General features: G+C 46.3%; 1 protein-coding gene across 1 annotated transcript; it reads left to right on the top strand.

Moving 5' to 3' along the window:
• The first annotated feature begins 3,326 nt into the window (after positions 1–3,326).
• CLEC17A (C-type lectin domain containing 17A) lies at positions 3,327–13,837 on the top strand. Its single transcript, XM_055344336.1, has 12 exons — positions 3,327–3,366; positions 3,509–3,589; positions 5,338–5,370; positions 5,459–5,509; positions 5,592–5,633; positions 5,804–5,847; positions 6,825–6,963; positions 7,049–7,111; positions 8,921–9,016; positions 9,226–9,377; positions 10,202–10,311; positions 13,705–13,837. Exons 1-12 carry the CDS (start codon positions 3,327–3,329, stop codon positions 13,835–13,837), a joined length of 984 nt encoding a protein of 327 aa, XP_055200311.1.
• Positions 13,838–14,831: the final 994 nt, after the last annotated feature.

Below are 14,831 nucleotides of genomic sequence, written 5' to 3'. Positions count from 1 at the left end.
ATTACATGCGTATTTAAGATGTACAAACTGATGATCTGATATACATGGACATTGTGAAATATTCACCACAACTGAGCCAATCAATATATCCATCACCTGATAGTTACCACTTCCTTTTTTCTTTTAAAGATTTTATTAAAAAAAAATAAAGATTTTATTTATTTATTCATGAGAGACATACAGAAAGAGGCAGAGACATAGGTAGAGGGAGAAGCAGGCTCCATGCAGGAAGCCCGATGTGGGACTCGATCCCAGGACCCCAGGATCACGCCCTGAGCCAAAGGCAGACATTCAACCACTGAGCCACTCAGGTGACTTTCTTTCTTTCTTTCTTTCTTTCTTTCTTTCTTTCTTTCTTTCTTTCTTTCTTTCTTTCTTTCTTTCTTTCTTTCTTTCTTTCTTTCTTCTTCCTTTCTTTTTCTTTTGTTTTTTCTTTTCTTTTTTTCTTTTCTTTTCTCTCCCCTTCTCTTCTCTTTTTTTCTTTTCTTTCTTTTCTTTTCTTTTCTCTTCTTTTCTTCTTTTCTTTCTTGTGTGGAGAGAACCCAAGATCTACCCTCATAGCAAATTTCAAGTACACACTACAATACTGTCAACGATAGTCACATTGTTGTACATCAAGCCTCCAGAACTTATTCATCTTACATAACTAAAACATTGTACCCCTTAAGTTTCTCCTCCTCCAGCCCCTGGCAACCACCTCTCTGCTTCTATGGGTTCCATGATATGAGGGCAAGGGCAGAAGCAGGCAGACCAGGAGGAGGCTATTACTGTAATCCTGGTGAAAGCTGCTGATGGTCAGACTGGGAGGTGAGCTCAGCTCAGATGTTGGGTATATCATGAAAGTAGAGCTGACCAAAATTTCTAACAGGTTTGCCAGATTTCCAATCTCTACGGTATTGAACAAACCACCCCAAACTTAATGGCAAAAAAAAAAAAAAAGTCACTTCAGTATGCTCACAGATTCCCTGGGACAGGGTCTGGTAGGGACACCTGGTTTCTGTTCCATGATGTCTGGGGTCTGAGATGGGAAGGCTCAGCAGGCTGGATGTGCCTCTACTATTCTGAGGGGTAGAAACATCAGGAGGTGCCTTCACGCATATGTCTAGCACCTGGGTTGGGATGACTTGAAGTCTAGCCTGAGCTGGGACTGTTGAGTGGGTCACCTCCATGTGGCTGGGGTTTCCTCACAACATGAAGGCAGGGAGCAAGTGTTCTGACTGAACCAGGTGGAAGCTGCACGGCCACTGTCACATCTGACACATTCTCTTGGTTATAAGGGAATCACTAACACCATCCCAGATTCAAGGGAAGGAGAATTGGATTCTACTTGTTTTTATTTAAAAAAGATATTTTTGGGGATCCCTGGGTGGCTCAGCAGTTTAGCACCTGCCTTTGGCCCAGGGCACAATCCTGGAGTCCCGGAATTGAGTCCCATGTCGGGCTCCTGGCATGGAGCCTGCTTCTCCCTCCTCCTGTGTCTCTGCCCCCCCCCCATAAATAAATAAATAAATAAATAAATAAATAAATAAATAAATCTTTTAAAAAATAAAAAAAATTTTTTTTTAAAGTAGGACCTACACCCAGCATGGAGCCCAACGTGGGCCTGAACTCAAAACTCTGAGATCGAGACTGGAGCTGAGATCAAGAGTTGGGGATGTTCAACCGACTGAGCCACCAGGGAAGCCCCCAGACTCTACTTTCTGATGGAATGGGAAGGTCACATCACGTAAGAACACGTGGCAGAAAGAGATACTGTTGCTGTCATCTTTTGAAAATTCAATTTGCCAGAGTCATGGAATGAGAGAAGAGAGGAGTCATGGATGATTCTGAGGCCGTTGGCCCCAAAGGCTGATGGTGGTCCTCTGGGGTCCACAGGCAGGCTGCCCTCCAGATGAGTTCTCCAAATGGCTCCAGCCTGGTTGTTTTACCGCCTTCAGTTGGCTCACAGGAAACTCCCACATCTGTGCTGAATCGAAACATGCAACCACTCCTCCTGCAGCCCCTTCCCCTAAATCCATGCTTTTGCTTCTTGCTGTTTTGGTTACGAGCCAGATCCTCATCCCTTGCTTTACCTGTGGGGTGGACAGACTTCTGTCTTTAATTTTCACTTTTTAAATAGCTTCCAGTCCATGTCAAGCTCACACGAAAAACCTTCCTTTGCAAGTTCTGTGTATGTGACTGTGGTGACCAGCCCCCAATGACCCTTACATCTTCTTGTTCACATCCTCGTGTTGTCCCCTCCCTCCATGACTGAGCTGATTCATGTGAAAAAAGGATCACAGTTTGTGACTTGCATGGCAAAATCATAAAAGGTGCAGAGGCTTCCACCTTGGCCTCTGCCACATTGAGGGACACTTGATCAGCCCTCGGAGAGAGCGCTTCATCTTGGAAGCAGATCCTCCAGCCTCAGCCCAGCCGTCAGAGACTGCAGCCCCAGGGAGCCTCTTGAGTGCATATGAGAGGTCCTGAGGCAGAACTACCCAGCTAAGCTGCTCTTGAACTCAGAGCCAGAGAGACTTCGAGATAATAAGAGCTTGCTATCATTATTCAGCCAGGGATAACTGAACCAGTGTCCCAGCACTTCACTGTGGAAGGAGAGAGCCCTGAGCACCTATCACTTTAACATTTTGTTGCAAATGTCACTTCCAGGAGGCCCTCCCTCTTTATCTCTCTATACGTTAGCCCCAACCTCTCCCATTACTCTGTTTTATTTCATTGTTTTTTACTTTTTACAAAGATTTTATCTATTTGTCAGAGAGAGCGAGAGAGCACAGGCAAGGCAACAGCAGAGGGAGAGGGAGAAGAAGGCTCCCTACTCAGCAGGGATCCTGATATGGGACTCTATTCCAGGACCCTGGGATCTTGACCTGAACTGAATTCAGGTGCTCAACAAACTGAGCCACCCCGGCGCTCCTATCTTACTGTGTTTTAAATAATGCTTAGTGACTATCGGAAATACGATAAAAACCCAAACCATATTGTTTATTTCCATATTTATACTAGTTCAGTGTCTGTCCTGTATTGATGGAAATTTCCATGAAGGAAGGAGCTTATCCATCTTTTCCACCTGGGGCCTGATAGAATGCAGGGGTTACTGTCATTGTCACTTCTGTGTATGAATCCAAACTGGAAGAAAGGTGTGTGTGTGTGTGTGTGTGTGTGTGTGTGTGGTTTGGGTGGTTCCCCTCAAAGTGGATTTGCATGTACTTGACTTTTGACGAAAAAGGGAACTGAGAGAAGCCTCAGGCACCTGAGCTGGAGGCTTAGGAGGTAGAAGCTGCCAAGCTCTGGTTCTCCCTTCTCAGGCTCCTGTGTTAGCTGCAGCCATGTACATGTACACCAACTCTGGGTGCCAGGACCTGCAAGGTATGGTCCTGGCTAGTCTTGAGCTGGGGGCCAGGGATGATCGGGACCCAGATTACAGTATCCCCACTCTGTGGCTGGAACCTGGGGCCTGAGGGACAGAGGAGGGAATGGGCTGGGCTCTCATTTGCCTTTCCTCTGGAAGGGACCAGAGAGGAGGACAATGATGATGGTGATGATTATGAAAACATGGCACCACCCTATAAGGACCTTCCTCCCAAGCCAGGTAAGAGGACTTCTCGGAAGCCAGGAGAAGGGTTGTGTGGCCTGTGGCCTGGGGAAAGCAGGGTCCCCAAGGGACATTACCTGGGCATGAGAGACACAGAGTCAGCCTCCTGTGTACCCAGCTTGTGCCAGGTACCATGTTGGTGGGAGTATCTCTCTGTCTGATGGGAGAGGCAGTTCTGGGCACAGCCTCAGGTGAGCAGGTCTGAGGAGGGAGTGATCAAGAGAATAAGGAAATCTTGAGGGGAATTAGGTGGTAGGAGTATTGGAGTATTGGGGTCAGAGGAGGGGGTATTGGAGTGGGATTTAAGGGATGAGTTGGAGTTTGTTAGGAAGAGAAGCCCAGTAGAGAAGTGGAGGAAGCAAAGGTCCTGAGACATGAAAGCTGGTGTTTCATAAAACTGTGAGTGCACCAGTGGCTCCCCAGCCTCCTTGCATTCACACTCTGGGCCCAGATTGACTTTTAGACCTGGGTGCTCCATGCCTGGCCCAGGGCTCAACGAGAGTCTGATAAGTGGATATAAAAGTGAAGGTTTTATTTTATTTTTTTAAAATTTATTTATTTATGATAGAGAGAGAGAGAGAGAGAGAGAGAGAGAGAGAGGCAGAGACATGGCAGAGGGAGAAGCAGGCTCCATGCACCGGGAGCCCGATATGGAATTCGATCCCAGGTCTCCAGGATCGTGGCCTGAGCCAAAGGCAGGCGCCAAACCGCTGCGCCACCCAGGGATCCCAAAAGTGAAGGTTTTAAAAAAAGACTTAATGCTTTGAGATTTCCCTGAGCCAACTCCCATCAGGGCCCCTGAGTGTTGACTGTGTTGTGTTGGTAGCCTTGGACAGTGGCCATTCCATGAGGGGTGGGGTGCTGTATCCACCACTTCTTTTTTTTTTTTTTTTTAAAGATTTTATTTATTTATTCATGAGAGACACAGAGAGAGGCAGAGGGAGAAGCAGGCTCCATGCAGGGAGCAGGTCTGTGACTTTCCCCTCATACCCCAGTGCAGCTCCAGTCCCAATCTTTATCTCCACCACATCCGAAATCACAATCCTACTCCCATGTCCATCACTGTGCCCAACCCATCTTCAATCCCATCCTCATCCAACCACAGCATTGACTCCAACTCTAGCCCAGACTCACTTGTGTCTTTTTTTTTTTAAACTTTCTTAGTTTTTTTTTTTAAATTTTTATTTATTTATGATAGTCACAGAGAGAGAGGGAGAGAGGCAGAGACATAGGCAGAGGGAGAAGCTGGCTCCATGCACCAGGAGCCCAACGTGGGATTCGATCCCGGGTCTCCAGGATCGCGCCCTGGGCCAAAAGCAGGCGCCAAACCGCTGCGCCACCGAGGGATCCCTCACTTGTGTCTTTAACTTAGGGTTAACAGCTGTCCTAATTTGCCCAGGACTGAGTGATTTCCTGGCATGTGAGACTTCCAGTTTTATTTTTTTTCTTTTCTTTTTTTTATTGGAGTTCAATATGCCAACATATAGCATAACACCCAGTGCTCATCCCATCAAGTGCCCCCCTCAGTGCCTGTCACTTCCAGTTTTAAAACTGGGCAAGCCCTGGGTGATCCAGGATGATTGGTCGCTCTTTCTTAATCCTGTCCCCATCCCTGACCCCAATTCAATTCTCATGTTCAACCCTATCCCTAGCCCTCCATTTTAGTCTGAGTCCTGGTTCCATTACTGCCTCTGATCTTATTCCGACCCTCAGACCAGTTCTAATTCTGACCTTCTCTTTCACAGATTCAATGGCTCCACCTAGGCCTCCGAGGGCAGGTGAGCTGGGGCTAGGGGTACAGGAGACCCAGTGCTGGCTTATCCTGCTCTGGGCCTGAGCAACAATTCCTCCCCCTACCTCCCCCAGGAAAGAAAACAGAGAACCCCCCACTTCCCTACAAGTCCCCAAAGATCAAAGGTGAGAATCTAGGGCTGGGGCCTTTAGGTTTACCTGGATGAAGCCCTGGTCTGCATAACCATTGTCTTTCTGACCTCTTTAGGTCTGGACATCACCCCTGTCACTCGCACATCTCCTCAACTGGGTGAGCAGTGGGAAAACCCTTTAATAAGCCTGGGAGGGGACATCTGGAAGTCCTCCCTCTAGTTCTCCAGTTCTGACCAGAGAACAAATCAGATGGGATGGGGGAGGTATTGATCTTGGAAGACAGTCTTTCTACAACTTTTGAATAAAATTTCTCTCCCTTCCTCCCAGGTGTCAATCTGGTACATCCTCCGTTCCAGCCATCCCTAGCTAGTAAGTCCTCATGCCCTCCAGGTGTACCTCTGTCTTCCCTTTCTTGGTCGCAAGTATGCTAGATTCAGACCTAGAGTCCCAGAAGGAGACCTTGGAGCAGAGAAATGTCTCCTTAAGAAGCTTCTCCTCTCTGATCTAGACCAGATCCTGAGGGACCCAGGGTAACTGCCTGATACCCTTCAGGCCTCACTTCCTACTTCCAGGAGGTATGGGAAACATTCTCTGTCCCCAATGCAAAGGTCCTAGAATGGGGAGCAGCTTGGGCAGGGGCTGCTGGAGAGTCTAGATCATGCATCATAAATGTTAGGAGCAGCAGTGGACTTGGAGAGGTCCTCAGTTTACTTATTTGCAAACTGGGAATTATAGTTACATCTGTGTCATAAGGGTGAGGATCCAATAAGATAATAAGGATGTGACAGGATGCTCGGCACACAGTAAGTTCTCTCCAGTGTTCTAGGTTAGGGCGTAGTTGTGTTAGGTTATGGTGATGGTGTTGGATTTGTAAGTGGAGATGGGAATGGAGGTGTGGCTTCATTTGGAAATGGGGAGGGGGCTATATTTGGGGAGGTGTGGCCCTGAAGCACAGTATGTACTCTTGTAGAGCTCTTCAGGGTTTTTTTTTAAAATTTTTTTATTTATTTATGATAGTCACACACACAGAGAGAGAGAGAGAGAGAGAGGCAGAGACACAGGCAGAGGGAGAAGCAGGCTCCATGCACCAGAAGCCCGACGCGGGATTCGATCCCGAGTCTCCAGGAATGCGCCCAGGGCCAAAGGCAGGCGCCAAACAGCTGCGCCACCCAGGGATCCCCTCTTCAGGGTTCTTTTATCCTGACACTCTCTTGCTGACCCCATCTGGTGATACAGTCATGGCCATATATGTCTGTCCCTCTGTTTTTGGAGAGAGGGTCAAGTGTCTCTTCCTCATTCTCTGAAGCTCCAATACTGGTTTCTTTGTCCCCACCCTTATTCCCCAACAACTCCAGCATCCCAGCTCAGTCAGAAGTCCAGGTGTCCTGGGTGCTACCAGGAGGAGAGACTGGTGGTGTACCTGTGTCTGCTGGTGGTGGTGTCACTGCTCCTGGGCTGCACTGGTCTGGCTGTGACCCTGATTAAGTGTGAGTAGAAAGAGGATGGGGTATGGGGAGAGATTGATCATGGGGCATGAGAGGACTTGGGCTCAAGATGGATTCTTCCTTATAGACCAGGAGGTGGTGGAAGAACTGAGGATATTGACCTTTCAGCAGATGGCGTGGCAAGAGAATGGTGAGTGCTTTCAATTGACCCTTCATGCCATGCATATTGAACACCCAACATGACCCCCAAACCCAACTCCAAGACCATTTCCAATTCCATCGTTGCCAAGCTTTGTGCTAGGTATCAGGGCATGGGTAAGATAGTAAACATATCAGGTACAGTTCCTGTTCCTGAGGAGTGTGCGCATATGTGTGTGTGTGTCTAGACCTCTACTGTCCAATATGGTGGCCATGAGTCACTGGCTATTGAGCACTTGCAGTGTTGTCATTCCGAACTGAGATGTACAGTAATTGTAAAGTACACACCAATGTTAAAAACTTGCTACAAAAAAAGAATGCAAAATACCTCAACAATATTAATAATAATAACCTTTAGTATTGATTACTCATTGAAATCATACTTTGGATATATTGGAATAAATAAATAATATTCAAATTAATTTTGCCCACTTCTTTTGACTCTTAGAATATGTGGCCATTGGAACATTTGAAATTGTGTATGTGGTTTAGATTTTATTTCTGTTGGACAGCACAGGTATTGAGAATCATTTACCAAATTATCACTCAAATGAATATAAAGTTTCACATCTCAATGAATAGTCCAAAGGAAGACGATTCTATGAAAAAATCTCATAGGGATCTTGACCTTATCTTTGGGAGGGTCATACAGGGTTTCCCTAGAGAATGGATGCTACTGCTGAGTGAAGGAAGAGAAAAAAAAATTAACCACGTGAGAGGTTGAGGGTTTCATATGCAAAGGCCCTGTGGTAGGAGGTAGCATCATAAATACAAGGGAGGAGGGTGGTGCAGTTGGACAGGTAGGAGGTGATGGTGGCTGAGAGTTGTGGCCATGAGGATGGAGAGATATGGGTGGAGCAGAAAGGTTTAGGTGGTAAAACTGATTGGACCTGGAGATGGATTGGGAATGGCAGTGGGTAAGAGAGAAGGGTGTCAGGCTGGAAGAAGGCACGTTTGTGTAGGAGTAGTGGGAATATACACATTAGTTGTAGAGAAGTCTCCTGGGCTGGCATGGCCTTCACCATGATTGTTGAAGTCTGAAAATTGTTCCATCCTATGGGCATGTCTTCTGTGCGCATCTCAGATCAAGTCACTCTTCTGCTCAAAACCTACTGATGGCTTCTCACTGCCCAGAGTCCAACACGGAACTCTTGGCTTAGCATTCAAGGCCCTGGACATCGGACCTCATCCTACTTTGAACTTTAGCTCCTGTAAGGTTTGCCTTGACCTCTACCACTATAGCCTTCTCCAGCACGCTTGCCCGTGCACTTTGGCTTTCAAGGTGACCCCTGCCTGTGGAGTCTCCCTCTCCCTTTCACAGATACTGAGTCGCCATCTTCCTTCAAATCCCACCTCCTGGGGATCCCTGGGTGGCTCAGCGGTTTAGCATCTGCCTTCCGCCCAGCGCATGATCCTGGAGACCTGGGATCGAGTCCCACATTGGGCTCCAGTCCCACATCGGGCTCCCTGCATGGAGCCTGCTTCTCCCTCTGCCTCTCTCTCTCTCTCTGTCTCTCACGAACAAATAAATAAAAATTAAAGAAAAACAAGACCCACTTCCTCCAGGAAGTCCACCATCTCCACTCTTCCTCAAGGCCATCAGTCCCTCTGAACCAACCACTCGAGGACCCTCTAGGCACTGTGTATGTCATTTTGAGTTCTACTACCACCCACTAGAAAGAGGGTGAGGGGTGGGGTTGGCATAGATCTTACTTCTGTCTGGTGTGTTTGCAGTCCATGGTGGATGGGTGAGTAGATGAAGGTTTGGGTTTCTAACCTTCCAGCCCATCTCTGCTGACAGTGACTGGCATGGCAGGACTAGCTGGCCTGAAGAAGGACATTGACCACGTAAGAACTAACACCAACAAGTCCCTAGGAGAACTTCGGGGCTTATTAGGTGAGTGGGGCTTGGGGAACGACCCTGAGATGGGGGGCATGACAGAGCTGGCACACTGCACGAATCCATGGGGGCAATTCTCAGTGCAGTCTATCTGAATGGTGCCCCTGGAGCTGAGCAGTGCACAGCCTGCACAACTGTATATGGCACGTTATGTACATGACTCTGACTCTGCGGGCCATTCTGACAGCATCCTCTTCTGTCCCCAGAGTGTACCAGGGTCACTTGCCCAGAGGGTTGGCTTCCCTTTGAGGGCAAGTGTTACTACTTCTCCCCAAGCACCAAGTCCTGGGATGAAGCCCGGAAGTTCTGCCAGGAGAACTACTCTCACTTGGTCATCATCAGTAGCTTTGCTGAACAGGTGATCTGTCCCTTCCGAGCCCTTGAGAACCAGTGGGATTCACATAGCCTTCCCTGGTCTGCATGGAGAGAAATTGGAATTGCCTTTGAGCCACTAAGACTTTTAATTGCAAGGTTAAGAGGACAGGCTCTACTTGAGTTCAAATCCTGATTGTGTTTCTTATCCCGAGTTTCTGTTTTTTCTCTAACCTGGAGATAAAACCATGGCACTTTCTATCCTCCAGGCTGCACTCCAAACATCTTACATCTTACATGAACATAATCCTCACAATAACCCTGTAAATTAGGGTGTGATTCAGGAGAGGTTATGTTACGCTGAAGTAACAGACAGTCCCGGTCGCTCGATGGTGAAAGGCAACTCTGAAAGCTTCCACTTACTTGTGCTCACAAGGCGAGTCCTCCTATGCTTTTGGGCGGTAGGAAAATAGTCCTACCTGTGGAGCAGAATTGGCATTTTGTAAGCAACTGCAATGATTTGGTGCTACCACAGCTAGATAGTAAAACCATTTGTCCATGGTTTTTACTTCACAGATGAAGAAACTGAGGCACAGTACACTTAAGAAACTGGCCTGTGGTCACTTACAACTAGTGAGTGTCAGAGCTGGGATTTGAGCCCAGATGTTTGCCATGGTTTATTTTTCCCCATCTTTTTACATTAGTCTCTCCGTGTCATTATTTTCAGTGTTTTTTTTTTTTGTAGACAGCATATAGTTGGGTCTTGGTTTTCAAATTCAATCTGACAAGTTCTGGCTCTGAATTGGTGTTTTTAGACCATTTATATTTGATGTAGTCGAATTGGTGGCTGAGTGGAGTTTGTATTTGCAGAATTTTGTGGCCAAGGCTCATGGCTCTCCACGGGTATACTGGCTGGGGCTGAATGACAGGGACCATGAAGGGAACTGGAAGTGGCTGGATGGGTCACCTGTCACTCTGAGGCAAGTATTGAGGGCTCTTGGCGCCTCTGCTCCCTGTGGGTCTTTGTACAGTCCAAGCTAGAAGATTCTCTAGAATCCCAGGTCAGGCAGGAAAGAGGAGGCCCAAGGTCATTTTTTAATTTTGTTTTGCCTACAGGGCTTCTGGTCTCTGTACCTTTGAAATGTTCCTCCATTGTAATATCTCCTTTTAGCACAACTGGTCAAATACAACATGTCCACAGGTCAATGGTTGGGATGGGGTGAGGGGTTGGAGAAAAGAAGGGTGGCTACAGGGCAGGACGAAAAGGAAGCTTTTGATTTGCCAAAACGATGAGCAGAATTTCTGTGTCTCTGTCTCTGACTTTCTGTACTTTACATATATTAACCCATTTATTTAATCTTTTAAAAAATCCTATAAGGAAAGTATTATTATCATCTCCATTTTATTTTATTTTATTTCTTATAATCTCCATTTCAAAGATAAGGAGGCTGAGGCACAGAGAGGTTAACCAACCTGCCTCGGGTCAGAGAGCTAGCAGGTGGCAATGCCAACCAACCCAGCTTTATTTTATTTTTTTTATTTTATTGTGTATATACATACAAAATAGCATATCACCCAGTGATATTTAGCATATCACCCAGTGCTCATCCTGTCAAGTGCCCCTCTCAGCCTTTCACTATTTTTTATATTCTCCAAATGAATGAGACCATATAATGTTTGTCCTTCTCCAATTGACTTACTTCACTCAGCATAATACCCTCCAGTTCCATCCACGTTGAAGCAAATGGTGGGTATTTGTCGTTTCTAATGGCTGAGTAATATTCCATTGTATACATAGACCACATCTTCTTTATCCATTCATCTTTCGATGGGCACCGAGGCACCTTCCACAGTTTGGCTATTGTGGACATTGCTGCTAGAAACGTTGGGGTGCAGGTGTCTCAGTGTTTCACTACATCAGTATCTTTGGGGTAAATCCCCAACAGTGCAATTGCTGGGTCGTAGGGCAGATCTATTTTTAACTCTTTGAGGAACCTCCACACAGTTTTCCAGAGTGGCTGCACCAGTTCACATTCCCACCAACAGTGCAGGAGGGTTCCCTTTTCTTCACATCCTCTCCAACATTTGTTGTTTCCTGCCTTGTTAATTTTCCCCATTCTCACTGGTGTGAGGTGGTATCTCATTGTGGTTTTGATTTGTATTTCCCTGATGGCAAGTGATGCGGAGCATTTTCTCATGTGCTTTCAACCTAGCTTTAAGGTCTATACTCTTAGCTGTTATGCGTTACTTTCTCAAAGAGTGTATGTATTTGTGTTTTGAGTAGTTGCTAACAAATTGCCCCCCATAGTGGTTATACCAATTTATTCTTTTGCTGGCTTGACTATGGTTTTCTTCACCAAAAATTCATCCAATTTTTGTAATTTTGATGGCTAAATTGTAGGTGAAAATGGAATCACAATATAGTATTAATTTGCATTTCTCTTATAATGACTGAGATTGGGCATCTTCTCATATGTTTAATAGCTTTAGGTAGTGACTTTTCTGTGAAATGTTTATTCACATCATTGGTATATTTTTATATTGGGATTTTTTTCTTCTTTCTTTGTTTATTTATTTTAAAGATTTTATTTATTCATTAGAGAGAGAGAGAGAGAGAGAGAGAAGCAGAGACACAGGCAGAGGGTGAAGCAGGCTCCATGTGGGGAGCCCGACATGGGACTCGATCTGGGATCTCCAGGATCACACCCTGGGCTGAAGGTGGCGCTAAACTGCTGAGCCACACAGGCTGCCCTTTCTTTCCTTCTTTTTTCTTTCTTTCTTTCTTTCTTTCTTTCTTTCTTTCTTTCTTTCTTTCTTTCTTTCTTTTTCTTCTTCTTCTTCTTCTTCTTTCTTTCTTTCTTTCTTTCTTTCTCTTTTTTTTTAAAAGATTTTATTTATTTATTCATGAGAGACACAAAGAGAGGCAGAAACATAGGCAGAGGGAGAAGCAAGCTCCCTGTGGGGAACCTAATGTGGAACTAGATCCCAGGATCCTGGGATTATGATTTGAGCCAAAGACAGATGCTCAACCACTGAGCCACTCAAGTGCCCCTTTTTATTTATTTCTAAGAGCTCTTTATATATTAGGGATATTAGTGTTCTGGCAGGGGATCTCATTTTTTATTAGTGATTCTGGGAAGAATGGGGTGCCTGGGTGGCGCAGTTGGTTAAATGTCTGACTCTTGGTTTCAGCTCAGGTCATGAGGGTGGTGAGATCCAGCCCCCTGTTGGATTCTGTGTTCAGCATGAAGTCTGCTTGAGATTGTCTCTCCCTCTGCCCCTTCCACTTGTACTCTCTCTTTCTCTTTCTCTCCCTCTGAAATAAATTAATAAAAATCTAAAAAAAAAAAAAAAAAAGATTCCTGAAAGAAGGCACAGCTCTGTGATAGAGAAGGCGTGGTGTGGCCCTCTCCTAGCAGGGCTAGGGCTGCTAAAGGCTCGCGTTATGCTTTCTCTAGAGAGTTGTCCTCTGTTGAATGGAGGTCTGCCCATCTAGAAGATTTCTCCACTGCCAGTGGGGTCAGTCCATAGCCAACGAGCAGCTGAGAGAAGCCTGGACCCTTTGTCACAAGTCCAGACAACCCTGTGGTGCTACTTATACTCCACAGCTCCCAGTCAGATCAGATTGGGCTGAACCCACATCCCTGCTCAACTCCTACCCTTGGCCCATCCTGCTTCTTCTACTCCTTCTCTCCTGAGAGTATCCCTTAATGAATCTCATGCACCTGAATTGCCAAAGCAGTCTCCGCTTTAAGGGAATGTGATCTAAGACATTACAGTACCTGGAAGGTTGGGAGAATTGGTGGGGCGAAGGAAGGATTCTTTGTAAGAGGAGGTAGAAACTGACAGCAGATGCAGGAAACAGATTCAGGAGCAGGAGACTGTCCTGGTGAATGGGGAGGTGGGCCTGAGTTAAGGCAGACAAACTGGGGATGAAGGGGGTAGAGTGGCAGCTTTAGGTAATTCTGAAAAGCTGAAGAGATGATTAGGATGGGAGAGCCTTGAACCATGAAGGCCTTTCCTCTCCCCCCTCCCCCGCCATATTCTTTCTTTAGTTAATAGACTATTCTTTACAGAAAATTTGAACAGAAGGTACAGAGAAATATTTCCTATATTCCTTCTCTCCTGCACAGTTTCCCCTCATATTAACCTCTTGCATTCTGTGTGGCACATTTGTCATAATTGGTGAATCATATGGATATATTATTATGAACTCAAATCCAGAATTTATATTGGGGTCCACTCCAAGTGTTGTACAATGTCATGTATCCACTGTCAGAGTATCACATATAATGCTCTGAAAATACTCCCCTCTGCCCTGCCCTGTGCTCCACCTATTCATCCCTCCCCATGTCCACTTTTCTTCCTTCCAGCTTTTGGGACCCAGAGGAACCCAACAACCTCCATGATGAGGACTGTGCCAGCATGAACAAAGGGGGCACCTGGAATGATCTGTCTTGTGACAAGACCACATATTGGATTTGTGAGCGGAAATGTTCCTGTTGACCCCCACAGCTGGGGGTGGGTGTGGGTCTATACCCAGTGCCCCTTGGCTCTTGGGTAATGAGTACCTCCTGCCTTTCCACGGAAGACTCTACCTCTCCATGGACCAACATGGTTATACCTAAGATGCAACCAGGAGCTTGGATGTTGCAAGTCCCCCAGGGTGCAAGTGAGAGCATTTCTACGAGGACTTGAGGGCTTGTTCAATCAGATGATGTCTTAGTCTGTTCAGGCTGCTATACCAGAATACTGTAAGCTGGATGGCTTATAAACAACAGATTTATTTATTGAGGTCATAGAAACTGGGAAGTCCAAGATCAAGGCACAGTGTTTAGTGAGGGCCCACTTTTCTGACTCATAGATTGCCATCTTTATGTGGTGTTCTCTCATCCTGGAAAGGGTGAGAGCTCTCTGGGGTCCTTGTTATAAGGGCACAAGAATTCTATCCTCATGACCTAATCACCACCCCCCCCCCAAAAAAAGGCAATACCTCCTTATGCCATCACACTGAGGCTTAGGATTTAACAAATGAATTGAGTGAGGGCACACAATGCAGTCTGTAGCAGGTAGTGAGCTGGAGGGGTACTGGGTCTTAGAGGTTGTCTCCTAGTTCTGGGGTCTGAGGAAGCTCACCAAGTCCCTGAATGTGGCTCTTAGGAAGCAGTGCTGGCCCTGAGGGCTCTGGGTCTGACAATGACTGAGCTGGAGCTGAAAATACCCTGGTTCCACTGGACCATGGTGTGCTGGGACAGGGCTCCCTTAATGCCTGCCTGATGTGGAGCAGCTTCTGGGAAGCAGGTGGGGAAAAATTATTCTTGACAGGCAATTTTCTCAATGTCCCAGGTGAGGTTTGCCCAACTAAGGTGACAGAATCAGGCCTCTGCCAAGACTTGTGAAACTTCTAGAAAGCAGACCAGCTGAAAAGCAAGACTTAATGTGTGGTCAGATTCTCAGGACAGCAGTGGAGCTATCTACCGGCATGTGCCTTTAGGCTGTT

Source organism: Nyctereutes procyonoides, unplaced genomic scaffold (genome assembly GCF_905146905.1).
Source record: "Nyctereutes procyonoides isolate TBG_1078 unplaced genomic scaffold, NYPRO_anot_genome, whole genome shotgun sequence".
Taxonomy (NCBI): Eukaryota; Metazoa; Chordata; class Mammalia; order Carnivora; family Canidae; genus Nyctereutes; species Nyctereutes procyonoides.
Note: the sequence above shows the minus strand (reverse complement) of the source record. Positions and strands in the feature narration are given on the sequence as shown.